The sequence below is a fragment of the Primulina tabacum genome, chromosome 8 (genome assembly GCF_025594145.1).
Source record: "Primulina tabacum isolate GXHZ01 chromosome 8, ASM2559414v2, whole genome shotgun sequence".
NCBI lineage: Eukaryota > Viridiplantae > Streptophyta > Magnoliopsida > Lamiales > Gesneriaceae > Primulina > Primulina tabacum.
Genome location: NC_134557.1, coordinates 5,391,581 through 5,416,773, shown reverse-complemented (window position 1 = coordinate 5,416,773; position 25,193 = coordinate 5,391,581). Strand labels below are relative to the sequence as shown.

The 25,193-nt window shown below is 34.6% G+C and overlaps 3 protein-coding genes across 8 annotated transcripts in view; 1 reads left to right on the top strand and 2 right to left on the bottom strand.

Annotated features, from left to right (window-relative positions):
* LOC142553271 (DExH-box ATP-dependent RNA helicase DExH14) overlaps positions 1–15,726 on the bottom strand; it is a 40,015-nt gene extending 24,289 nt beyond the window's left edge. The window contains exons 1-20 of the mRNA XM_075663406.1: positions 15,481–15,726; positions 15,313–15,374; positions 14,837–15,011; positions 13,471–13,918; positions 13,305–13,370; positions 12,895–12,999; positions 12,488–12,787; positions 11,841–11,957; positions 11,691–11,750; positions 10,469–10,540; positions 10,284–10,400; positions 9,996–10,157; positions 4,226–4,291; positions 3,938–4,090; positions 3,772–3,855; positions 3,022–3,096; positions 2,804–2,935; positions 2,659–2,724; positions 953–1,018; positions 751–873 (exon numbers count right to left, since the gene is read on the bottom strand). Of these exons, the coding sequence (XP_075519521.1) occupies positions 751–873; positions 953–1,018; positions 2,659–2,724; positions 2,804–2,935; positions 3,022–3,096; positions 3,772–3,855; positions 3,938–4,090; positions 4,226–4,291; positions 9,996–10,157; positions 10,284–10,400; positions 10,469–10,540; positions 11,691–11,750; positions 11,841–11,957; positions 12,488–12,787; positions 12,895–12,999; positions 13,305–13,370; positions 13,471–13,918; positions 14,837–15,011; positions 15,313–15,374; positions 15,481–15,587 (2,556 nt within the window). The 5' untranslated portion in view covers positions 15,588–15,726. The remainder of the gene's footprint in view (positions 1–750; positions 874–952; positions 1,019–2,658; positions 2,725–2,803; positions 2,936–3,021; positions 3,097–3,771; positions 3,856–3,937; positions 4,091–4,225; positions 4,292–9,995; positions 10,158–10,283; positions 10,401–10,468; positions 10,541–11,690; positions 11,751–11,840; positions 11,958–12,487; positions 12,788–12,894; positions 13,000–13,304; positions 13,371–13,470; positions 13,919–14,836; positions 15,012–15,312; positions 15,375–15,480) is intronic.
* Positions 15,727–16,635: 909 nt separating this feature from the next.
* LOC142554458 (PLASMODESMATA CALLOSE-BINDING PROTEIN 2-like) lies at positions 16,636–19,126 on the bottom strand. The gene is made up of 4 exons (XM_075665123.1): positions 18,950–19,126; positions 18,318–18,557; positions 18,146–18,173; positions 16,636–16,971 (listed from the first exon to the last, which is right to left on the bottom strand). The coding sequence occupies exons 1-4, from the start codon at positions 19,005–19,007 to the stop codon at positions 16,731–16,733; spliced, it is 567 nt and encodes a 188-aa protein (XP_075521238.1). The 5' UTR covers positions 19,008–19,126; the 3' UTR covers positions 16,636–16,730.
* Positions 19,127–20,446: 1,320 nt separating this feature from the next.
* Positions 20,447–24,692, top strand: LOC142553270 (uncharacterized). 6 transcript variants are annotated; one of them, XR_012821928.1, is made up of 6 exons: positions 20,447–20,586; positions 21,976–22,061; positions 22,255–22,757; positions 23,161–23,331; positions 24,378–24,493; positions 24,580–24,692. XR_012821928.1 is itself a non-coding variant. In XM_075663404.1 (5 exons), the coding sequence occupies exons 1-4, from the start codon at positions 20,584–20,586 to the stop codon at positions 23,313–23,315; spliced, it is 747 nt and encodes a 248-aa protein (XP_075519519.1). In that variant the 5' UTR covers positions 20,447–20,583; the 3' UTR covers positions 23,316–23,331; positions 24,378–24,692. The 6 variants fall into 6 exon arrangements, 2 of the variants coding, with proteins under 2 accessions (XP_075519519.1, XP_075519518.1); XR_012821927.1 differs by having other exon boundaries at positions 23,161–24,110; positions 24,218–24,493; XR_012821926.1 differs by having other exon boundaries at positions 23,161–24,110; positions 24,218–24,692.
* Positions 24,693–25,193: the final 501 nt, after the last annotated feature.

The window sequence follows — 25,193 nt, the reverse complement described above, 5'->3', positions numbered from 1 at the left end:
CCAGAGACAAAAATCCTCCATAATACATAATATTGTTTTGTAAAAAAAATCACCCTTGTCTGAAAAGAGAAAATCGTGCAAGAGACTTTGAAGAAAAGGAAAATGCAGCAAGAGACTTGATCCAAATCTTATGGGATATACTCTGAATCAGTAGATGACAACATCATCATAAACAAAGAAATCACTCTCAAAATGGGTTTGCACCGCTTGACCAAACATAAGAATAACTAATCTGACACCAAATTATATCTTCTTTCTTAGCGGACAACTATGATTGGCAGAGGGGAATCCGCCTCAGAATAAAATTATACTGAACAATAGGATAACTGGACGATTTTTATGACGATGATTAAGATATCGCTAACTGTAAATGGCAACAAAAGCTCCTTATTCTTCTCCTATTTAAACATACAAGGATGTGAAACTAATTTGACTTGGACGTAACATCAATTCTAATGAGATTCCATGTATAAAATGGATGTTTAATCATAAAATGTCACCGTTATTTTATCAACATACTGCAAGAATTGACACTTAAAATCACCACCGCAGGGTTAAATGGTTTTTTTTACTCGACTAAATTATTTTCTCAGCTTAATAAAGTATCATCAGTTTATCCTAATATTGAATCTAACAAATCCGAATAACTCCAGCATTTTCTATCCAGTAAAATTTCTTGTACTATAATAATTAAATATTACTTGCCATAAAGCAAGGACGGGGTAGAAAAGAAGCCAGATAAAAATATACCTGACTCTCGATGGGAAGTTGACTGGTCAAAAGTCGCAAATAATAAGCTAGTTTGTCATGGCTTGTGATTATAATTCCTTCACCACTTTTATCGAACTGCGGCCTCCCAGCACGCCCAAATATCTGTAGAAGAATTTTGATCTCATAAGTGGCCGCACCATGCAAAATATAATCAGATGGAAAAACCAGCAAGCCCTCTTACCTGCATAACATCAAGCATGCCCAGATCTCTCCACCCACCAGCCTTTGGGTCATATATTTGTGTTCCCTGGAGATCTTACAGGCATAAACATCACAAGAAACCAAGTGAAAATCATTGATGTATAACACATAATAATTGAATCAAATACCCAAGTCTTGCAGAAATGATTGATCGATGTGATGAAGTTCAATATTGAAAAAGTTGGGCAACAAATGTGAAATTCCGAAATATATGAAGAAAACAAATGTGAAATTCTAAAATGTATTAAGAAACATAAAGACTTCAAATTTAATGAACTCTAAGGAATAGCATGGGGTAATTAAATACCACGTAAATCTTGAAACAAGTAGGAAAAGACTGGCTTCATTGAGTTAAATAGGCTTCCTTAAAGTATCCTGCTGTAAGCTACACCAATTCTCTCCACGACTACTCTAATTAATGACCAAAGGTAACATCTAATTGGGAAATGATTGTAAGAAACACATCGTAGGCTTCTGTGGACATTATTCCAGCTAGAAAATAAGTACGGAACTGATGTGTTTGAGCAAAGATTTATGGACCAATAGTCAATCTAAGTAAACAATAAAATGGAGTATTGACATCCAAAAGATAACATATGCATCAAAGGTTTCTTCGCCATTTCAGTGTATCCGAATTGGTAGTTAACTGTGAAACTGATGAGAAACCACTATAAAAGGAATATGATTCAAACTTTGTGTTAAGACTCGCAGTCATAAAGACCAAGGGCCAATATAGGCAAACAATTCAGTGGCATTGGGCCTTCGAAAGATAAGATATACATGCAAAGGTGTCTTCAAGATGGATACCAAATTTTATAGAAAAATATTATTTCTTGGTTAATATGAGAAGTACATTCCTGTGTAAACGAATTACAATTAACTTGTTCAAAAACAATTTAAAAAAATACGATTCACACCAAACAAAAAGAACACAAAAATACAATTTACATAAGTAGGATTGAGACCAATTTAATCGAACATATACGATATAAAAATTATATCTTTTCTATTTACCTAAAAATTTGAAAGTCTTTTTCAAAAATCAAAAAACTTGAAAGTCAATCACGCAATAAAGAATCCATTATAAACATAAAGGAGATAGTTTCCGACTCGACATAGTTCCTTGTGTAACAAATTTTGAGCAAAATCATTTTGACTCGTTTAAACAGTGCACACACGTTTCAGAAGAGACTGGAATTCCATTTTGATCACCATGAACACCTCATAAGAGAATTGGGCAATAGTGCTGACTACAGGTTTCATACTCCCTCCACTGGCAAACACATATACTCCCCTGATATGTTTTAGGTATGAATTAAAGAAAAATTGAATGTAAACACTAACCCGAAAAAATATTGAGCAACAATTGCTTGAGTAGATGACAAAACGAAGTTGGTGAATTTATAAAATTGAGTTCTCCCCATTCTCATAATAGAAAAAAGAAAAAACAGTTGTTCCGGGAGGCAGGAGAGAGTTCAGTGGTAGAGGGAGAGGAGAAAGATATAGAGGACTTCCTAACAGTGACATTAAAATTCAAAGTGAACTGTTGCAATGAACCTTTTTCAGGAGATTGGATGAGCATACAGTACAGTGACAATAGTGGCTCTTATACCAGAATAGACATGAAAGACAGAGAGCATAGATGATGGTTACATGATAAATCATAAAGATAACACACTCCACAACCTTAATCACAACTGTATGAGCTGGCAGATTTACTCCCCATGCCAAAGTTGCTGTGCAAACAAGGACCTAAAATACAGGAAAAACTTTCAGAGAAAGATGCCAATGAAAATCTGAGAGCAGTCAGTTGGATAGTGTGCCATCATACCTTTAAAAGTCCACCAGAGAAGAGCCGCTCAGTCAGTCCTCTGTCAACACGCAACATCCCAGCATGATGGATGCCAATAGCATAGTCAAAGAGTTGGACCAGCTCCTTATTCCTGGACTTCAGAACTTCTTTCTAAATTGAAACAAATAAGTTAGAATAAACGTAGAACTTTAAATGGAATGAATGTAAAAAATGAGTAATCAGCAATAGTCCCTTGCCTTAATAAGTCCTGATTGTGGATGAGAGGTGTTTGAAAAAAGCTCGAAATCCTCGTATCTCTTGGCCATTTCAACCTGTAGATTGATTCATGCCATAAAGTTATAAAGTGGTATGTGGAAGATAATTATAAACTAAATATAGCCATTTTCATTATCGTGCATGCATACAGACACCTGTATGTAAGGAGTATACACGTTTATAATCTTTTCATAAACTTCTTTAATAGCATCCCGATGAAGCCAGCATTTTTGTGAGATGATATACAGAGAGCAATAATCAATTCTTGAAAGAAAACTCAGATTCACATTCATTTGGAAACAGTAAAATTCTTAACCCTAGAGAGAGCATACCTTGAATAAGTTTCACGGTTAGCTTTAGCTATTTTAATTCTTCAAGAGTATCTTTACTTAAAACATCAATATTTCAATTCACATTTAGCATTTGACGGGAGACAGGGATCTATGTCCTATATTAGTTGATTGATTGGTGCATTAGCCACTCACAAAATTTTGCACCGGGCAACAAATCTAATTTCAAATTGCCACATTTTCTCAAGCATGGTACAGTTTCCCAGTGCTATTCGGCACGTCACTGACCAAACACCATAAACCCTTGTCCCATTTTCGTTTTTGTCATGACAGCTTATTATTTAACCTTGCGGCAAATGTAACAAAGAGTTCTATTGTAACAAGTACAAGTAAACATGAACGCATTCAAAAACCCTATTGTATATGTTAAAACGACGTTACCAGGTTTTCAGCGGTTTTTCCAGTATCTTTCCGTGAATGAACAAAAACCATAACCTGATGTCCTCGCCTTATTGAATCAACAACCTAATAAAAGAAAGAATTAGATATCATATACTTATTTTCTCCCAATTACATAGAATTTCGGTGCTCATAAAATAAACCAAACCTTCTTGTAGCATATCTCATTCATCAATTCCTTACGAGCTACAAAATTCGGTTCAGAAATACCAATATATTGCTGCTCCAGAGGAACTGGGCGGTAGCTTGAATCAAAGAAGAATAGACCAGTATCTGAATTTACCCTTAAAAACTGAGCAACCTAGTAATTTGCAAAGTATCGCCATTGAAATTATTATTTTAGCCAATATTCATTATGCAAATTAGCTCAAATAAATGTACATGTCAAAAAATAAGATGTCTAAACTATGACAAAAGCATAGATAAAGGAAGCAACCTCCATATAATTCGGTAGAGTGGCAGAGAGTCCCACTATACGAATCATACTTTGTGTCGACTCTACCTGTGAAACAAATATCGTCGTTAAACCTCAAGAGGATGTAGTGTGTGTGACATACCACTAAGCAAACCAATGGAGTCACCCCCATGAACTCAAGCTGGACCAAGAGAGAACATCAGGAAAAAAAAAGAGCAAGTTTTGATGGTCAAACACTTGGGCTTTCCAAGATATTGAAAACTACAACTTCTCTAGCTCGAAAATCAAAATAACATGGAAGACAGAGACCAAATACAGCCCTAAAGCAATAGCTTAATGAAAACAAAAGTCTTGTCATGCCAATGTAAGTAGAAATTACTATATGTACCTTTACACGAGTGACTCGAAGAAACTTGATAAAAATTCAATAAGTGACATTTAAGGAAAGGAAACCAACCAGAAATAAATACCTTGATCCAATCTGGAAAATCAAAAGTGGAAAACAAACTCCTAGTGCAAAATGCAAATGGTAAAATTTTAAAATAACATTAACAAATGTGGTTCAATCCCTCAATTAATAGTTCACTATGATTACCACATCGCATAAAAGAGCAAGAACTCCCAGTATCTGCCTGAAATTAAATTACTCGTGAAAGGAACTTTTTTTAAAGCGAGGCCATTTTAATTTAACACTAAAAACCACATGAAAAGGAGGGAGACTAAGCCAATATCTCCAGGTAACCGAAATACATTAGTCCATTGGGATTCACGGTGCACGAAAAGAAAATATTCAAAACTCATTAAGTCACACTAGAGGAGGATACATAAATATCGTCATCCTATTCGATCCATCTTGCAAAGAGCTTTGATGCTTCCGGGAAGCCTATCTTTTGAGAATTGTTGAAACTTGAAACCAACTTTCTTCGGAAGTCGCGTTCGCTAGAGCACCCACGACATGGTTACCTTCTAGATAGATGTGGGTAAGGTGGACTGAAATACCAGAACAATGGAACGAATTCTGTTCAAAATGTGATTTAACTCCTGAGCTGTGTGATCAGATTTGATGGTGGTTAGCGAGACAAGCGAATCTGACTCAAGGTAAAAAGGGAAGCAACGATATTGCTCGAAAAGTTCAAATCCAATCATAGTAGCCATAAAAGGTTAGTAGGGGTGAGTAAAATTTTGGTTAAATTGAATTAACCGATCAAACTGAACAGGAAATTCGGTTTTTATTTTCAAAAAAATCGGCCAAAGGGTCAATTCGGTTCGGTTTCCATTTTTTAATAATTGATTAACCGATATTTTAGGTAATATTATTATTTTTATATATTCATATTTGTGTAGTATATGATTTTAACCTTAAAATCCATCAGCCAACAGCCCATCTTGTACTTGTTCCTCGTTCAACTCTGTTGCCAACAGCCCATCTCTCACTCTTGTTCGCTCATCGCCATCATCTACTCATCGGTCATCTCTCGTTGATCTCTATTGCCAACAGCGATCTGTCACCAGTGGAAATTTATGTTTAGTTTTGCTTGGAGACTGTCAAATCTTCATCACTTTGTGGTCGAAATAATCATACCATATGAATCCTTGAGACAAGGGCTCCATTCGAACTTGTTTAATTCGCTAGTTTTCGTATCTTTTGGGACCTATTTTTCATGGGTCAAGACAATTTTTTGTTGGTCATTGAGGGTTTATAATTTGACATATGTCAGAGAGAATAATAAAACAGGGTAAATAAGAGTATTTGTTCGTGATTGATTAATTCGGCTTGTAAATACAAAAATTCAAAGCTATTTTAGAAGTTTAATTTGCTCGTGTTATTGCTTTGTAAAAAGATGATATTGATAGGATCGGGTCATGGCTTAACCAATAATCATTGATAGTTAATTCGTAACATATTTTTATTCGATTAGGTTTTGATCGGTTTGGGTAAATAAATTGCTCGGTTCGTTTATGAAAAAATTGGTTCGGTTAATTAAAATTTGATTCAGTCGGTAACCGAACTGACCTAATGCTCATCCCTAGAGGTTGGGACCTATGCAAATGGAATCCTGGAATACTAAATGGGATTCCCTAAATGATCACGAATGATACCACCAATAGAAAATTCACAAAGATTTCCATGAGAGCAACCGCCTATGTTGAGTTTGAAAGTGCCAAAGTGCGTCTCATTCCATCTAATTGCAGTCGGCTAAAAAATTCTTTCCATAGGTAACAGACTTTCTTCTAGGGCAAAAGTCCATTTTTGTGGTGGCAAGCGAGTACAGCATTACCTTTTTGTGGTAAACACATACCGATGTGCATAGTTATTTAAAAATATCAAAATAGCATGTGCACCTAGTCAAGTCCCTGTGTTGATTTTTCAGTAGTATGTTTTCTCCACTTTAATCTCCAAACGATATTAGTGATCATTGGTGCAATAAGCTGGAAACCCATTATTTCCACCATATAATCTAATTTGTATTCTGAACATTATTGGTTCAGAAAGAACCAACAATAATGCTAGAAAAGGAGTGGTAGGAATGTATTGAAAATTACAATTTCTCGAATTACTAAAATGTCCACCATTACAAGATAGCAGTTCAATCAATGTTCATCAATTTGTAATGGTTCAAAATTTGTTTAACACTATGCGGACACATAAAGTGGTCCCATCAAGGAAAAAGATTAAATATAAATTGTACAATGATGGGGCAAAGTTAGGAATTTAATACTATTGAAATACAGAAAGGATTTACAGAGATTAGATTAGACTAATTTTGGGATTTTGTTTTTAGGAGATTTGTTAGTTAAGATTAAGTCCTAATTATGTGGTGATTGATTCTGTAATGCCCGGTTACTCGTACAAATGATAATAATGCTTTTATGTCGTTTATTACGTAGTTATTTAGCTCATTAGATTTCACGTGATGATTGAGGTATCAATATTGAGATTGAACATGATATTTATATTGTCCATGGTGTATTGAGAATGAATATGTGTCTAAATAGTGATAGTAAGATGTGTACGTAGAAATAGTGTAATAGAAGTGGTGGGAAATGAGATGAAAATATGGTAGTTCGTACGGGTTTTAGCATAATCATTGGAATATTGATCCAAATGGTGTGAGGCCATAACCATTAGAAAGCTAATATATAAGGTTACAACTTTTATGTTTTGAGTTTTGTCCAAATCATTGTGGAAGACAAGCCAAAAGCGCCCCGAAGTGGGTCGTGTGTATCGTCACTCCTACAATGACACATGTTGGGAGAATGAGCATAAATTTTTACTCAGACCTCCAAATGACATGAAACCAGTGGGAGATTCAAGCCAAGACATAGAGCTACAACTTTCATGTTTACCATTTTTTCAGATTATGAACGGAAGAGCCGTTTCTGAAGCGATCTTTGAGGTGGCTGTGCGCAGAGTGGCGCCCGAGCGGTAAGAAATTACCGCCCAAGCGCCAATGGTTCTGGATTTTTGGTTTCGGACAGAAAGTGCCGCGCTCGAGCGGTAATTTATGACCGCCCGAGCGCCGCCTTGCATATAAGAAGATAAGTTTCGACTTCCTTGACCTTATTTACCATTCCACAACCCCTTTTCCACAGCAAAACTCGAAAGACACCAATAAATCTTCCTCCAAAAGCTCATCTCTTCTTCATCATTTTGAGGTTAGAAGTTTATTCTCCATCACAAGAACATCATATAGGTGTAAGTTTTCTTCTCTTTTAGTTGTTCCACATGTAAAGGAGTGATTTTCACCTAGTATATACATAGTGATGGGTTTATTGATGTATTTGACAGTATAGGAGCGAGAAACACCGTCTCAAACCAGTGTTCTTAAGCTTGGACAGTAAGTTGGCATGTTTTTGAAGTAATACATGAGTAATATTATGATTTCAAACACTTCCCATTGATTATTGCTATATGTACATTGTTAGTATATTATTGATGAAAACATAGCACCATATTCCATTGTTATGTATTAAATATGTAAGAAACTCATGAATATTGATGATGGGTGCTATGTTATGAACATGAACATGAACATGAAAGAAAAATGACAGATTTTTACATGATATAGAGCTTGTTGACATCATGGGTGGTTTTAAGTCCACCAAAGCTATTGGCCAATATACGTTCATGGGGCGTGGGGTTGCCAAAGGTTGCTCCCTGACGTCCAACACAGTAGTAGCTATATAATAAAGCAAGCACGGTAGTACAGGTCAACTAATGAGGCTCAAGTACAAAAATGAACATGAATATATGCTATGATATGACATGGTTTAAAGTTTCATTGTTGTTCACGACTTGATATATATGTTCCTTCTACGCATATTGATATGTACAAGTGCCAACTTATTGAGTTTTATAAACTCACGTAGCTCATGTATTACAGGAGCAGGTAAAGGAGAGACATAGGATGCCGGTTCGCCAATGGATGCTAGTGACGTGCCTCACCTCGACAAGAACCGGGACTTCTTATTCTATAGCTTCCGCATATGTATTATAATGAATTTAATGTATGGGTTTGAAACAAGTTTTACAAAGTTTATGTCTAGGGGGATAATGCTACAGAATATGTTTGTATGTAAGAATACGATTGTATATACGTGTTGATGTTGTTGCTTGAGTTGAGTTTTTGGCTTTTACAAGAATGTAGGGACATCATGCCAAAATCTTTATAAACCGTCAAAGTGATGCCTCTTGTTTGATTTGCTTCGTACTATAGTTATATCATTCAAACCCTATTTTGATTATGGTAATTATGCTAAGTATAGTGTAAGGGTGTGACAGATTCGCAACATTTACTTGTATAACTATTGTATTGAACTCGGTAGAAAAATAATGAGAAATATTCTTCTCTCAAATTTACATAAATTGATGAAGATCATGGCATATGAAAGACTCAGAGAAGTTTTAAACAAAGAATAGGACAGACAAGAACAAGGAAAAACTCTTCACCCACTAACACAGAAGGGGAGATCAAACAGAACCTAAAATCTCGTGAATGCCACCAATTCGCTAAACATTCAAAAAAAGTACCTACCACTCAAGTTGGAGGAAACTAAAACAAAACGTATGTTTGGGATAAGAAAATATCAAACTTCAAAAATGAAAATGAGCTTCAGCCTTATGGTTTCGTAATTTTTCTCAAAGACATTTTCATCAAAGGTTCACTTCTTTTCTTTTCAGTCATTATTTTTAATATACCTTTTAACCACTCCTAAATAATTACTTAATTGTATTTCATGGTGCCACACAGCCACACCACTAGCCAAATGCAATTTATTATCAAATTTCAAAATATTCCAAACACTACGGAAAAGTTGTTTTTTTTACCTAATAACTATCGAAAAGGTAAGCATACATGATGAGACATCCTTTCATCCAGTACTCTCTTACTTGACAAGACCACTATCTCATACAATGATCCACCAGACACCACAACAAACTTGCATCATATTTTCAATTTCAACTTCTGAAATACATTTCGAAGAAATATTTCAACAAAAACACCGAAAACATAACATACATTATCAAAACTTATTTGATGACTCCTATTACGTAAGCAAAGAACTACAAGCATTCACCATTGTAACATTCTAAAGGACATAGGGTGTTTCTAAGAATATGAAGAATTTTCAACTTGACAGGCACCCATGTTTTCCATTTATTAGTTTGGAGGAATAAATTCATAGAAAGTGCATAAAATTACAGCACGTATAAAATCTTAAAAACCGAGTACCATAATATAAAGAAAGAAATATGAGCGAAATCCAACTAATATAAAGCATGATATACCTGACGAAGAGTGCGAGCTACTAACGCCTCAATTACAGGACCCCTATCATCATTCAAGAGATGTACTTCATCAATGATTAGGAGCTTCACCAGCATAGACAGAGACATATCACTACTTTTACGAGTGATAACATCCCATTTTTCAGGTGTTGTCACAATCATCTGACACATAAAAGAACACTAAGACAAGTTAAAGGGGTATATAATGAACAAATTCTATAAGCAAAACATAACAAATGAAAAAAATAACAAGAATCAAAACTGACGGTCATATGAACAACAAATCACCTGAGTTTCTTCCAGTTCATTTTTAGAAAGTTGCATGTCACCAGTAAGTTCTCTCACGGTTATATTCAGTGGAGACAAGCGATGACTGAACGCTGATGTAACCTCTGCAGCTAATGCCTAAAAAACCATATACATGATCTTCAGTTATTGTAAAAACAATATGGCCAAAAATTATGGAATTTTACCTTCATGGGAGCAACATAAACAATCTTAAATTCATCCTTGTGCAAATAGCCATCTCTTAAGTGTTGTCCTATCTATCAAAATGATAGGTGAGATTAATCAAGATAGCGTAAGTAGAAAACTTATCATCATGAATAACGTCAAGCAAGCACCTCCATTGCACTAACCATCCATATATATTTGTAAAACAGAGGAGAAAACTTACATTGGTTAATTAGAATAAAAAGATGATGAATTTAACTTGAAAAGTGGATGTCAACTTTCTGATGGCATATTAAGTCCACGGATTTCGACCAAACAACCTAAAAAGGAATTTAATTCCTTTTTAATTTCTAAAGAAAGTAACGTAGAATGGTTTGTTTGTCAAATGGAAGATGTGGCCTTTCTGATCTGCAACTTCTTTTGGCTTCTATGAACGGTACATGGAATAGCTAATGTAAAATGGTTTATTTCTCAACTGGAAGATGCTTGCTTAAGGTAAAGGTCTCGTTGACAAACTGATAGTGTTAACAGCCTAGAAGAAAGCAAATTATATTGTTTATAATAATGTGAGAACTAGAAATGTACTTGCATAAAAGAAGCATTGACCTTTACATCATTAGCAAAATGTGAAATCTATTAAACTTTATTAAATATTCCATTGCCTACATGTTTTATTCTCATGCAACAATTTTGTGATGTTGAGAGACTAAAACTAATGCAAGATATTGAGGTTTTGATATAAAATACCTTTAAATTGATACATGTCATGTCATTTGAAGAGTATACTTTATATTACTTGTCAATCTCTTAACTCTGAAGAAGAGTACTTTGTCGCTAAAAGGGAATGTTGATCAATTTGAGTTATAAAGGTGCATGAATTATTCTTTATACCAACTTTAGATGCTTGTATTTTAAATACATCATGAAAAATTAGAGTTTTTATCCGGTTAAAGAAGACTAGTGGCCACCTGTCAGTTTATACAATAGAAGTATTTCATTCTTCAATTCTCTCATTAATAATTACCCTAAAAGGCTAAACTCATGGTCTACGGCAATTTATTATTTTTAAACGTCACTTGATTTTTCCTCTAACATGAGTCTCTTGCATCAAGGGTACAATCAGCACTGAAGTATTTGCTCAACAGTCTCATCACCCAGTTTTCTTGCTCCAAATCAGCGCAAATGAAATACCAGATATAAAACAGCAATATATCATATCAAAGAAAGAAAGGGGCGGCACACCTCATGCAAAATAGATATCATGGCTATATTGGTTTTCCCAGCTCCAGTTGGAGCACAGACCTGTAAGAAAAACAAACAATATCGGCGATGGTAAAGGTTTATTGCCTGGAATAGCTACCATTAACCAACACCACATGGAAAAAATTTCACCAGTATATTTTCATTACTGAAGAAAGCTTTTTGGTATATTCTGCTCTGGATGCGATTCAAAGATTTGTAGCCATGGAAAGCAGCTTGTGCAAAATCATCTAACTCCTTTATTTCAATCTGTCCAGTAAACAAAAGCTGTAAGATGAAATGAAACTTCCAAAAGTGACAACCTAAATCACAAATTGAGCCACGATTCTTGGGGAATGAAAACTTAAAAAAAGTCATTGATGGTATTAAGGCTATGAATTAATTTTGTAATCAGTTGGATGACCATAATCCAAATGCAAGGGGTTTCTATTTAACTGTTCATTGTGCCCAACTAAGGCCTTAAACATTAATGGAAGAATGCATGTAAGGATATTATCTTTGGCTTATTTAACATGCCAAATTAGAGTTGTCTCACTTATCAGATGCAAATTAATTTTGTCTTCAACCTGATATTAATAAATAAAAGTCAGTGCAAATCACCCTGACTCTTACAGTATTATGTAGAGTATAGAAAATTAAGCACAGAACAGTGCCAATTTGATCCAAAAGGTATGCTAAAACACGTACAAGAAAAATTGTCTGCTTTTCAAGTGTAATCACTACAGCACTTATCACCCCTGCAAATATTGATTTAACCAGAACACTAAGTCTACACATACCAGCTTCTCCCCAGGTTTCATCGGTGCAGTAGGCGTGGCAGGAATAGTGACTTCTTCGTATCCCTTATAATGCTTTCTCGCCGTGCCCTGAGGAAGGGCAGTCGCAGCAAGCTGAGGCCCATCACCGTATCCCACAAGATCATCAACAAGACTTTTCTTCTCACTTGCTTGAAGTAGGGAACTAAATGTCAGAGAAGAAAAATCATTCTCCATCCCATGATCAGTCCCGCGCCTATTCTTTTTGTCCTCCTTGCGACGAAGTTTATCAATTTGTCGTTCGGACTCTGTTTGTACAGTTACCTGTAAACATGAAAAATAGGTTTTCAGGAGTCATATTCAGTACTCCACTGTTAATAAACACGAGAAGCTTTAAGCATACCAAAACAAACAGAATTTGACTTTGTTACCTGAGTAGCGTAACTAGGCATCCGTGGTTGCATGCTTGAGGCTGATTTGTCGGATTTGAGTACAATAAGTCCACGATGAATACTATCAACAAGTTCTTTTCTATGCTGAGATAGAAGAAAAAGTTCACAGGGTTAAAGAGATGACTATTTTTCCAAACACGTTTCATGAATTATTAAAATGAATGGAACATATTGCTCCATGATCGTCATGATTCATAGGATGCGACGTTCATGGTCGGAAACATCATCTTGAAGGAGATATCAAGTCTAATTGACAGAAAAATATTCGATAATACATTAACAACCCGTTTTTTACCTCTTAAAATAGTAATTGACCAAAATGTGAAGCAGAACATGCTCGATCAGCTAAACTAATACAATACATAAGATTGAAGTAAGGTTGTTAATACCATGATAAGGTCTTGAACAATTTCAAATGAGCCATCACCAACAAGATCCAGTAAATCACCAGCTATCTTCATTTTAAATCACGATGAAGTAAGAACATGGTCATTCTGAAACTTGCTCAAAAAGTACAATCAGAGCACGTAAGTGCTACCAATATCATCAAGGTACCTCATCACCTGGTTTCTCTGAGTCAAGAACCTGGCAAATGGTCATTGCCAGTTCATCTTGAGGGAAATGTGAAGTGCTTTCACTAACAATTCTGTCACATGCATCCCGCAACCATTCTAGATCAAAGTTACCTTCATTAACGGGATGGAAGCTTTCTGAACCACCATAATCAGACCATCCCTCAGGTTGAGAAAAAGGCGTGCTAGTTTCATCATCCAGTGTGATTTCTCCACGCTCCAAGGCAAAATCAACTAGAAACCGGGCTGGAGGTTGGAAAGCAAGGTCTGCACCAAATTCCAACTCCTTGTCACCTACACTCGTCGATTCTGGAATATTCATGGTCTTCTGCTCATTCTTCTGTGAACCAGAAAGTCTATCTACCAGGGATGCAACTTTTTGTAAATTTGCATCCGGAACAGCGTGGCCAAAAAAATTTTCCAATTCGAACCTGAATCATGAAAAGAACACAAGAAAATAGTCTGAGAAAATTATATAAACTAGTTACCAACGAAACCATAAATTGTGTACCACTGGCAATCAGTTAACCATGTAACTAGTTTTGATAGATATACATCGAATACGGGGGGTCATATGGAGGTCAAAATATTTACAAGACTGAAAGATTCAATAAGAAAGCCACTCGATGACACCATTAACAATTCTTAAATGGAAGTATCAAGCTCTTCCCTGTTGACGCAATTCTCTCTCTCAACCCTACTACTTCTGCCTGAAATAATATACTTACATTCTCGTGGCATTGAAACTTATATTTTTGTTGGAACGGCTAACGGATTGGCAACATTGTATGAAACATTTTAATGCACGATGTAGATGCAACATATGGTCAACGCCGCAGTTCATAGACAATAAAGTGGACCCAAAGTCTGAAATCTCACTTTAACAAGAACAGTTACTCAGTAAGAGCAAAGAAGCTAGTCAAGCTATTTGTGTCTCAATAATATTATAAAAAAATGCTTAGATGCCAGATCATTAATGCACAGCTACTCTTAAAAAACAAAAAACACAACGAATGTAAAATGAAAACAAAGTTCCCCCCAGTTATTGACAATCCAAACCAAGTTTTCTCTATCTCATCAACTTGAAGTTCAATAGTAAGCAACTAATTCACCACTCCAGATACTCTTGATCTTTTTGGCCATCCAAGTTATTATCTACTGTGCAACAAAGGATCATTCACATGCTTATGCTTATAACCCAAACACTATCTAAAATCTAAAGTAGTCAATGGGTAAAGTCAAAAACCATGAGCAATATACAACTTCTGAGCTCTTCGACTTATATAACCACGAAAAAACCATCACTGTACAAACTTCCCCATAAATAATTACAAAATCAAAATCCTTACTTTTTATCAGAAAAACTCTCGCAGCTCCCACCCTCTTTGTTGTCAGAGGTGACTTCAAATAGATGATAAATATACAATGCCACTTCATGAAATTCCTCTGACACCACCTCACCGCCCATCAACTCAACGACTGCAGCAATATATTGTTTGTATGCTTGTCGTACTTCAGCAGATGCTGCAGACATATAACATGTAACATAGCCACATAAAATATAATATCATCATTGCCATATAATCAAATCAAAATTTCAAAATTAAGAAAAAAATATTCCTATATTCCCCAAACTCTTCATCAAACTTGTCACATTCCAAAGAGTCGGTAGCGTTTACGAAATATGGTAACAATCCACAATGAAATAGGATCAGTTATAAATCGCATATTAAAGCTATTCATACCGTAAATGTGAATATTCACACGCTTGATGCGCAAATATAATACGAAATTCGCTCAGTGAGTGTGCAGAGTGAGACCTTACCTTCGTCCCATCGATACACAATCTTACGAGCAAGCTCCCACTCTCCATGCAAAGCCGCGGAACTAGTGCATCAAAGAGAAATCAAATGTCACTCCAGAAGCATAACCAAAGATCCCAGAAATTGGAAAATAAAACATTAGAAATGAATTAAAGTGTATATTCACAAACCTAGAGTTCTTGAGGCTTCTGAGAACGGATTTTCGATTGAGATAAGCTTGGTCAACATCAAACGGCAGTCGAAGTGAATTGGTTAAGCGCGGGAGATCGACCAACATTTTCTCTTTCAAGAAGTGCGAATCAACGCGATATCAAGGTGCAATCAAGCGTTGTGTTCCACCCTGAAGGTTAGACCAAAAGATTTTATGGTGGCAAAAGACAATGAGAAACTGATGGGTTTAGGCCACGGAACTGACAAATCTTGGATGATTAATTATTAAAAAATAATTAAGTAATAAGTATATATATAAATTATATATATACTTATACTAATACTAATGCTGGTAATAAAAATGGATTTTGATGTTTATTGATAACTGAGATGTCATAATTTTACCGCTGTTGATGATAATGCAAATGTCTTCGTACACTTGAAAATTATGAACAAATGGTGAATGAATTTTACGAGTTAAAATTCTCTAGTGGTAATAGGACATTATATCAGTGCCTAGGTTCTATGTGATCTAAGAGGAGATTAAGTGTCGTTAGATAGATTCCACGGTATCGACATAATAAGATGAAGTTTTATATATTATAACTAACCAACAAATCGTATTTTTTGTTAGATTTTGATTCAAAATCTATATAAAAAAAATTGATTTTTTAAACTGGACTTTTAATTTAAATTAAAAGCTCAACATACTTATCAAAAAACCCTCAAAATTAATTAATTAATTTTTGGTCACCTAACCGTTAGGCTAGCTCGCTAGTACTTTATGACTGCGGTTGGCCGAATGTCTAAGCCGGTTAGAACGTCCAACCGTTTAGGCTAGCTCACTAGTACTTTATGACTGAGGGACGTGGTCACACCCACCCACCCTCGCCTCTGTCGCTGAGTGTAACACAATGTATTGTGGTTCCATAGTGATTAGTGGTTCAAATCTCCAATACGAAATTTTCCATAAATATTTTTTAAATAATTTCAATATATATTTGTATAGCTATGAAATAATACAAGTAAATGTTGAATCTATATTGCAATTATAGTATAATATTTATAGAAATAGAAATAACTTATCTCCGAAGCCTTGGTTTTTTCCACTTTTGATTTCAAAAGAAGTTACAATAGTCAAAATCAAAAGTAATCAAAAGCCACAACGCTTACACTACATACGCTTCCAAAAGTCCGTTGATATTATGATAAAAGTTCACATGCAAAATCCATTGTTATATTTGATACGATCTCGAAAATCAACCACCATTTACAAAAACTGCTCAAAAAGAAGTTCTGCAAATGCAAGCAATATAGAAAACCAAAAGATGAATCTTTGGGGTAGTCGAATTCCTCCTCGGCTGACGTCGTTGTTCATTCCTGATGGCCCTAATCCGTTGTTTGGCCCTCCTAATACCCCTGAAGGAGTCGTTATAAGCGGCGAGCCGCCATTTGTTGTGGTGGTGGCTGAAGTGCCGCTTACGGTTGTTACTGGGGTGGTGGAGGCGGAACTAGAAAATCAACAATAAAAGTGAGTCACAAGTTATTGGTTTATACGCGTAATATAAGCACATCATTTCGCAATGAAAAGAAGAAATGCCTCGTCAAAAAAGGCAAAGTTTCAGCATTTGCGACATAGCTAGTCAAATTTTGAGGCAAGTTAAGCAAGCGGCTAGCTAGACCATAATGAGATCAGCTGTTAGATGCAAACGACTGATTCATATTAATTAAGCATTCAGACTGAGCTTTTCCCTTTATAATGACTCGGGTTCAGTCTTCCCACTCCAAAATTAGGATATAAAAAAATATTTTTCCTGCTTTTATAAAAATGATCGATCAATTATACGGCGGACATAAAATATAATTTTATAAAAATATCATATTCACCACTTAAAACGAAAATATCACGGACATAAAATATACCACTTCACAATCACAATATTGTGGTCAGTCACAAGGACAGGTACAATTACTAATGGCCATTAAATGTTGAAATATCTACCGAAACTTTTTTTGACACGGGGGTACAATGAAATACCCTAAAGCAAAAAAAGGGAAGAAAATAAAGTAGCAAAAGGAACAAAAATGTGTTGGCCACTTTATAGAAAGTGTAAAAAATTTTTGTGATATCTTATGTTATCTTATGTTACCACAAATTTTTTTTTTTTAAATGGCCTTTGAGGTTTTCTTACTCTAGTCATAATTTATTTCTACCAACATTAAATTGTGTCAAAGCTAAAGCTTTTGCATACTCCTTTCAAATTCCAATATCTTTGCTCTTTATCCGATAATTAAGCATTTTTATTTGAGAATAATTTAATTGGGATCGAATGGTGTGTAAGCATACATAGGACCATTTATCGCAAAAAATATTAAATAAATAAAGATTTCAAAATAAGGAGGGTAATTTTGCTCTCTCAAACCCGTGACGAGAAAAAGAGACAAAAGTAGAGGAGAATACTGAAGTGTCCTATTCACAAGATGCCACCAACACTTTTAACGGTAAAAAATTTGTATATTTTCGGCGTAGATATATTGTGAAACGATCTCACGAATCTTTTTCATAGACGACTCAAATAAGAGATTCGTCTCACAAGCCTGATTTTTATATGTTGTTCATAGTCGCTTAATTAAATTGTACAACAAATCAAAATTATATATATATTGAAGCAGTAAAATAAATACCTGGCAGGATAAGAACATCCAGCTGCACCTGTAACCACCAAAAATTTAAAATTACTATGTAATGAAAAACAAATTTTATTCTCCAGACATGTATACGGCAAATGGTGGATAAAAAATATATACGAAAGAAATTAGATGGCGTAAGGGCAGTCGGGGATTGAAGAGTACTAACTAGGGTCCGAAGAGACGACATTGGCGGTGCCGGTGAAATTACAGGCAGCGGGTTCCTGCCGATTTTTTTGGAAATAACTGTTAACGGCATAACTGCAGTGAGCTTTGACGGTGTTGGGTTTGAAACAGGATCCATTTTGATGGGTCGGGTTGCAATTCGCTCCGGCTCCACATGCGTAGTCCAGTGTCTTTTGCAAAGTTGCGTCACTTATCCCATCCTTGCAAACGCACCAACTGCCACCTACAAATTGTAACTGCTGTTGATTATTAACGTATTATTGTTTTGTTGGGTACGTGGTTCTAAAAATTTCTAGAAGTGGAAAAAAGATCCAAGAAAGTTGATGAACGGATTTCGAGGTTTAATTTACTAACAATGCAATCTGAAAGAGATGTAATGAATCTGTAGTCTGTACTCATGCCTTAATAATCAAGATTTGGAGGAGCTTAATTAGCTTGTTACCCAGTATTTGTTTCTGTACGTACGTGTGGAAATAAAAATCTTTCTATCAAAGTTATTTTTGTTTCGCAAACATATAAGCTAAATGGTGGAACAACACTAGAGTAGATTTGAAGAAGAAGAAGAAGAAGAAGAAGAAGAAGAAGAGAACTCAATTAGAATCTGAAAGAGCTTACTTGAAGGTCCTGCAGCCATGGCCAACAGGAGCACAATAAACACCAAACCTGCAGCCATGAGAAAAAGGAAGGAACAACAAATGGTGCTCGGATTGTTTGAAGAGAGCAAGCAAGGGAAGGGTACTCCCCGAATTACGTAAGCATATATCAGGATTTTTCACACCATATAGCATAAATATAAACTTCTTAAAAGCAAACTTAATTAGCCATTTTGTATTCTTATGAAAGTTCCAAGTCTTATTAAAAAAAAAATTTGACACACGTCTCCTATTTTTTATAAATACGTAAAAATATTCGAGTGTTCGAACTTTCATTAATCCAACACAAAATTCCCCAAAAAATAAATATCATTATTTTAACTTGTATACATATATAAAAAGTTCTTCCATTTTTCAATTAAATAAAATATAATCAAATTTATAACAACTCGTAGAATTAAATCGTTATTGCACTAAATTTTAATTCCAAAAATCAAAATATCAAAAACAATGAATTATAATATGTATAACATAATTTTTTTTAAAAAAACTTCGATATATTTACCATGTTCAAATTAATTAATGAATAATTTTTAAAAAATTATTGATCTACATATCAAATTAAACATAAGATCAACTTAAACTGCTCTCGGTAATTATATGCCTTACAAATAATGATCAATCATACCAATGTAATTATTACAGTGGTTATTGTTTAAAATAACTTATGCTATCTTTTGAAAATTAGTTAGCATTTATATGGGGTAATTTTGACCACTAATTAGAATTAAAAAAAGTAAGTTGAAGTGTGATTCAAAATTTAAGAAGTGTAAATAACATTGTGTTTATTATTTAACATTGTGTATTACTTAATTAAGCCAACTATCAATTATTAAACCTATACAAATACGTAAATATGTTGATAAATAATAGATATCTGATAAAATAAAAGAGTTACGATAAAAAAAAATATATGATATAAAAATTAGAATATAATTTATTATAAAAGTAAAATTTCTGGCAAGTGAAATTTTGTTGTAATCGATGTCAAAAGAGGGATAAAATCCTATGTTATATATATTGATATTTCAAATCATGTTATACTTTGTTCAAACTAATCTCATTTGCAAAAATTATTAAAAAATAAATGGATTAAATACTATACATGATGATAATAAAATAAATCATAGACAAAACATTCTATTCATCTATTTTTTTAATTAAAAAATAATCAATATATTTTTTTAATCATTTATTATACTTGAGATACAATTTACTGTTGATTTTTTTTTTAAAAAAATGAATCTAATGCTTAATCAATGATCAATTGTATTTTATTCATGCAAGATGTTTAGTGCGTTTAATTTTTAATAAATTTTACAAACGATGCTTTTTTGAACAAAATATAACATTACAGGTGAACACGAAACACATTAGAGTATTTCTTCCAGACAAAAGAGAGTCCGAAGCACAAATGTCTCTTTGTCCAGTACTACACACTCTTCGCTGAAGAAAATTATTATGTTTATAATTATAATAGTGAAGTTGTCAAAAAAAAAAATAATAATAATAATAACTTAACAGTGAAGCGTGGGGCGGCAGCCCGCATATTCTGAGGAAAAGCAACCTTAGCTTCCACCATTGCAGACCAACTACATGGTGAGAAAACCCGCATCCGTTCCTCTCCGTTTGCTTTTTCTGTGGGTTATTATTATTATTTTATTTGGTTCAGGTCTCGTTACTAGCTACGAATGTGGTTCTTTGTTCTTTTATTACTGTTTTTGTTCTAATATTTGGATCTTTGTGAACACGATTGATTTTATTTGAATATTATTGCGTAGATTTCAATTTCTTTTTGGTTTTTCGATGTTAATGGCAAACTTTTTAAATGGGTTCTCTATATATTATTGGGGGTTCTTTGACATTTCACTGTATTTGTTGAAGTTGTTGGTGCTAGCAAATGAGAGAGAGAGAGAGAGAGAGAGAGCGAGCGAGAGACTCCGAAAATTAAAAAAAAATTAACTGCTCATATTTCATGAAAACCAAGTTCACTCATTTTTTAGTGACATAATTGCTGCTTTATGAATCCCATTATTTTCAAGATTTGTATTCTATATTGTTATATCTTTTTTTCCACGTTTAATAGTTTTTTTGGTCAAAATGGGTGATAGTTCGGTCTCGTACTGATCTCGAGTCGAAAGTGAAGTGTTTTGATGTGGGATCTAAATTTCATAAGAGTCGGCTGCGTGTAGTGTTTTGTCCAAAATAGTCAATCTCTCAAATAGCCAGTTGTGGACCTTGATTTGGCACCACTTCATGCATGTGGTTGAACTTGTTTAAGAATTGCATGTATGTATCGGATTATTTTGGTCTCAATGACCATTTTTTTTACAGTCCTTTTGTTTCTCTTCTATCTAATACTGATGCAAAATTGTATGAACCGTTTGAAAACAGTACCAGAAAGAGATTCACCTCCAAGGACTGAAAACTAGTTCAAAGCACCCAAAAAATCCACACGGCGATGAACTCTTACATATAAATAGATTTACTTGATAATCTTCTCTTGATTTTGAATTGGTGAAAACATTCTAGCCTCTAACGAGGCTTTCTGTTATTTAAATAGTTGAAAAGGAAATAACTTGGTATTTTAGATTCAAGAATTTCAATTAGCAAACTAGTCCAGAGTTATCTGCTTAGACATAACCATAAGCTAGATTCCATATGCCAACTTGGCTATCATTATCTTCATCATACATAACTATAAGCTAGATTCCATATGCCAACTTGACTATCATTACCTTCATCATATTAACTCTCAAAGACAGGATATGAAAGATATAAACCTTTTGTCCTAAATTGTAAGAATGCAGTATCTAAATTTTGTTTTATTGCGATGCAGCTATGTTATGATCTATCATTTATCTCCTCATGTTTGTGGTTTGATGCATTCTATAGCCTTTCGCTTATTATGCCAAAAATAGGGAAATGTTTTTTTAACCTCAAATATAATATTTAGTAATAAATTATTCCAAATTTATGCATTTGCAGGAAGAATGTTGTGATATCTGTGGTTCCGTTGGTGTTCCTGATGCACTAGTTACTTGCTCTCAATGTAAAGCAAGTCTTCAGCATATGTAAGATTTTCCTTATGTATCTGACCTTTTGTTTCTCTCTACCACATTGTCTGCTTTGCGTATGTATGTGTTGTTAAGGGTCATCATCTTCATGGTCTTAAATGATATGTTTGAAGTGTATGTTTTCCGGTGGAAATTAATTTTGTGGTTCGTTTATTTTTGTCAATGCATCTGTTTTCCATTGTGATAATAGGTATTGCATGAGAGCTCGTTTCTCAGAGTATCCTGATGATTGGTGTTGTGAAGAATGTGAGCCGAGCTCTAAACCAACTTTTTCACAACCAGCCAACTGTGAGCCGAGCTCTAAACCAACTTTTTCACAACCAGCCAACTGTGAGCCGAGCTCTAAACCAACTTTTTCACAACTAGCCAACTGTTCAGAAGTGTGTAAGGGTGCAGTGCGGCCGTCAAAAATCAGGAAATTACTAAATGAATCAAAACCGGGTCCCTTTACCTGGGAAAAGAAGGTTGCGACCAGGAAGACTGAATACATCTCTATCAATGATGTGATCAAGCTCCGATCAGGAGCAATTGATTTTTCATCCCGTTCAAAGGTCAGATGCCAATCAAGCACCTCACAACCTCCGACCAGGGAAGAAAAATCTTGCTTCTCGCGGAAAAATTCTGCATTTGATGTAAGATGGACATCTTCACCCGTCGACTCTAGGTCCACCCCCTGTGTAAGTCCAACTCAAGGTATATATTTTATCCTTTTCTTGGCCAGGTGATTTTTCAATCAAAAGTTAAGCTTACCAGTGCTGTTGTTGGCTTTGCTTTTTATTTACTCCATGAATTAAAAACATTATACCTCTAGATTTCTATGGGGATATGCTAGAGATACAGTTTAATGGAAGGTGCCTTTTCTTTTGCTTTTTTAATTGAAGGAAGAAAATAGGGAAATCTAAACAAAAATTTTTAAATTTGTTGACATGTGACGTGCTTTGTTGCATTTGGCTGGAAAATTATTAGGAATCTCATATTAACATTACAGACTTATGTTAATTATTATATTTAAAATCTTTTTTGGTCATCTCGTTCAGTTAATTTTTCATATTTGAGGATTTAATTTATGTACTTATCTCCTTTGTGATTTCAATAGAAGTGCAAAGACCAATTAAAAGCCGCCAGCCTTCTCAAGCTCTTGCAAAAATACATATTCAGAAGGAGCAACCTGCAGAACCTATATCGCCTCAAAGAAAGGTGAAAAGCATGATGAAGAAGGATGCAACTGCGTCATCACCAGGCCTTCCATGAGTTCTCACCGCCTCAGGCAAGAGCTTTGATGATTCACTTTTTATATTATGCTTAATTCGTGTACAACACTTAATTTCAATGCCATTGGAATGATTGTTTCTATTATTAATTTCATCATTTTATGTGGATCTGATTTAGTCTTTATGGTTGACAATAAAACAATATTATCTTTTTATCTGTGTGGTGATGCTAAGAGGAAGAGTAAAATGTGTTAATTATTTAGTTGATTGGCGTGATGATTGAACACGAATTGTATTTTAATCGCAAAGTAAAAAACCAATATACCCTTCTGGTTTTTAACCTTTTCTTTAAATTATATTTCTGTTTTCGAACTGATTCTCTTTGTTTGTTGTTTATAAATTGTTTTTTTTATAAAAGATTATCTACATGTTCGTCATTTTTAAAAAATATAGACATAAATATGTTAGTATTCGTTTATGGGCTGATTAAGTTGTATCAACCATTTCGTTTGAAAGTACAGATGTTACCCAGCACAAACAAAAAGCCTGACTTTAATGTGTGTGAAAGTTCTTAGATATCTAGCATTTGAAGTCTAGAAACACTTTGTCAACACAATTGATGATACTCGAAAAATTGAGGTAGTACATGTCACTTTCCCAGGCAAGAGTTCCCCGCAAATTGTTGTCTCGAGCTCCTACAAACACGAACAAAACACTAGTAAAAGGGGGTTAGTTTTCCTGTGTGATCCCTGATGCTCAAGTCGAGTAGTATTCACGAAAATATGAGAGGAACTCAGTGCGCATAAGAATGCTAGCACCCTGAATGATGTAGAAAGTAAGGCAAACCAGCAAACCTTGATGGGTGATCCAAGATCATGAGATAATTTTTTTTTTCCATTTGAATTTGTATCCATATTAATCCAAAATTATTTCCTTACCTAGATATGAGAATTTCTCCTTCCTTCACACACATTCCTACTACCTTCTCCACCGACCTTGCTCTTGGCTCGGCCCCTTGCCCGGGAGTTCGGCTCAAGATCCCAAATCCATCTGAAGGTATCAACCCCGAATCATTAATCTCCAGGCTTGGGTTTATGAACAGGTGCCTATGCTTGGGAAAGCTCGTTCCATATGTTGTTTCCCTAGGATGTTCAAGTGGGAAGATAGCAAAATCCCTTGGAAAGCGAAAGCAGCCGAAGCGTTATTGCAGTCGATAAGGTTACAACACTTTAAATTAGTTATTTTAAAATTTGTTTTGTGTTAGTGTCAGGGGAGAAACTAACAATTATTCTTTTTGTGAAAAGATTGTTTGGATAAGACCATTTTCCACGAGAGAAAAAACTTGTTGCTGACAATGATTATAGTTCCTTGGTAATTGAAAAAGCCCAATAAATTTTGCATTTATAATATGTTAAGTGATCGTCTTGTTTTTAAAATTTAATCTGTTTTTGTCTGGTTAATACGTTGATGAATGAAACTGAAATGAGAAGATCAGAGAATGGATTGAGTTTGTTGAAAGATAAAAATTCAGCTGAACTTTCATTGTAGCAAGAGTGAAAAGAAGGAAATGGACATGGATCAAAATGTTGATGATGGAGGTGAACCTGGATAAAAATTGTGATGGTGTTGGTGGGAAGGTGCAAAAGGATCAAAACTTAAACAACGAAGGTGAAAATGTTGATGTGGAGGTAAGGTAACTGATGATGTGTGTTTTGAGTTGGACGCTTTTATTTTTCATATTTAACTCTTTCTAAACATCGGTCTCTTATCCCTTTGCCTTTTCTTTTACTCCCCATTGTAAAATTTTCACACAAATAACCTTCCTTCCATTAAATACTTTATCTGACTTAACCTAACATGTCAATCAAGCATTTCAAATGTTATATTATTAAAAATTTGAGCGTAACGCCAATTCAAT

What these genes read in the sequence shown, in the direction of transcription:
- LOC142554458 (XM_075665123.1), bottom strand. Translation starts at nt 19,007, where the DNA reads ATGGCTGCAGGTTTGGTGTTTATTGTGCTCCTGTTGGCCATGGCTGCA. An exon ending in CATGGCTGCAGGACCTTCAA is followed by an intron (nt 18,558 to 18,949) that starts GTAAGCTCTTTC and finishes TACAATTTGTAG; the next exon opens with GTGGCAGTTGGTGCGTTTGC. An exon ending in GGATGTTCTTATCCTGCCAG is followed by an intron (nt 16,972 to 18,145) that starts GTATTTATTTTA and finishes TTGATTTTCTAG; the next exon opens with TTCCGCCTCCACCACCCCAG.
- LOC142553270 (XM_075663404.1), top strand. An exon ending in AAAGCAAGTCTTCAGCATAT is followed by an intron (nt 22,062 to 22,254) that starts GTAAGATTTTCC and finishes TTGTGATAATAG; the next exon opens with GTATTGCATGAGAGCTCGTT. An exon ending in CTGTGTAAGTCCAACTCAAG is followed by an intron (nt 22,758 to 23,160) that starts GTATATATTTTA and finishes TGATTTCAATAG; the next exon opens with AAGTGCAAAGACCAATTAAA.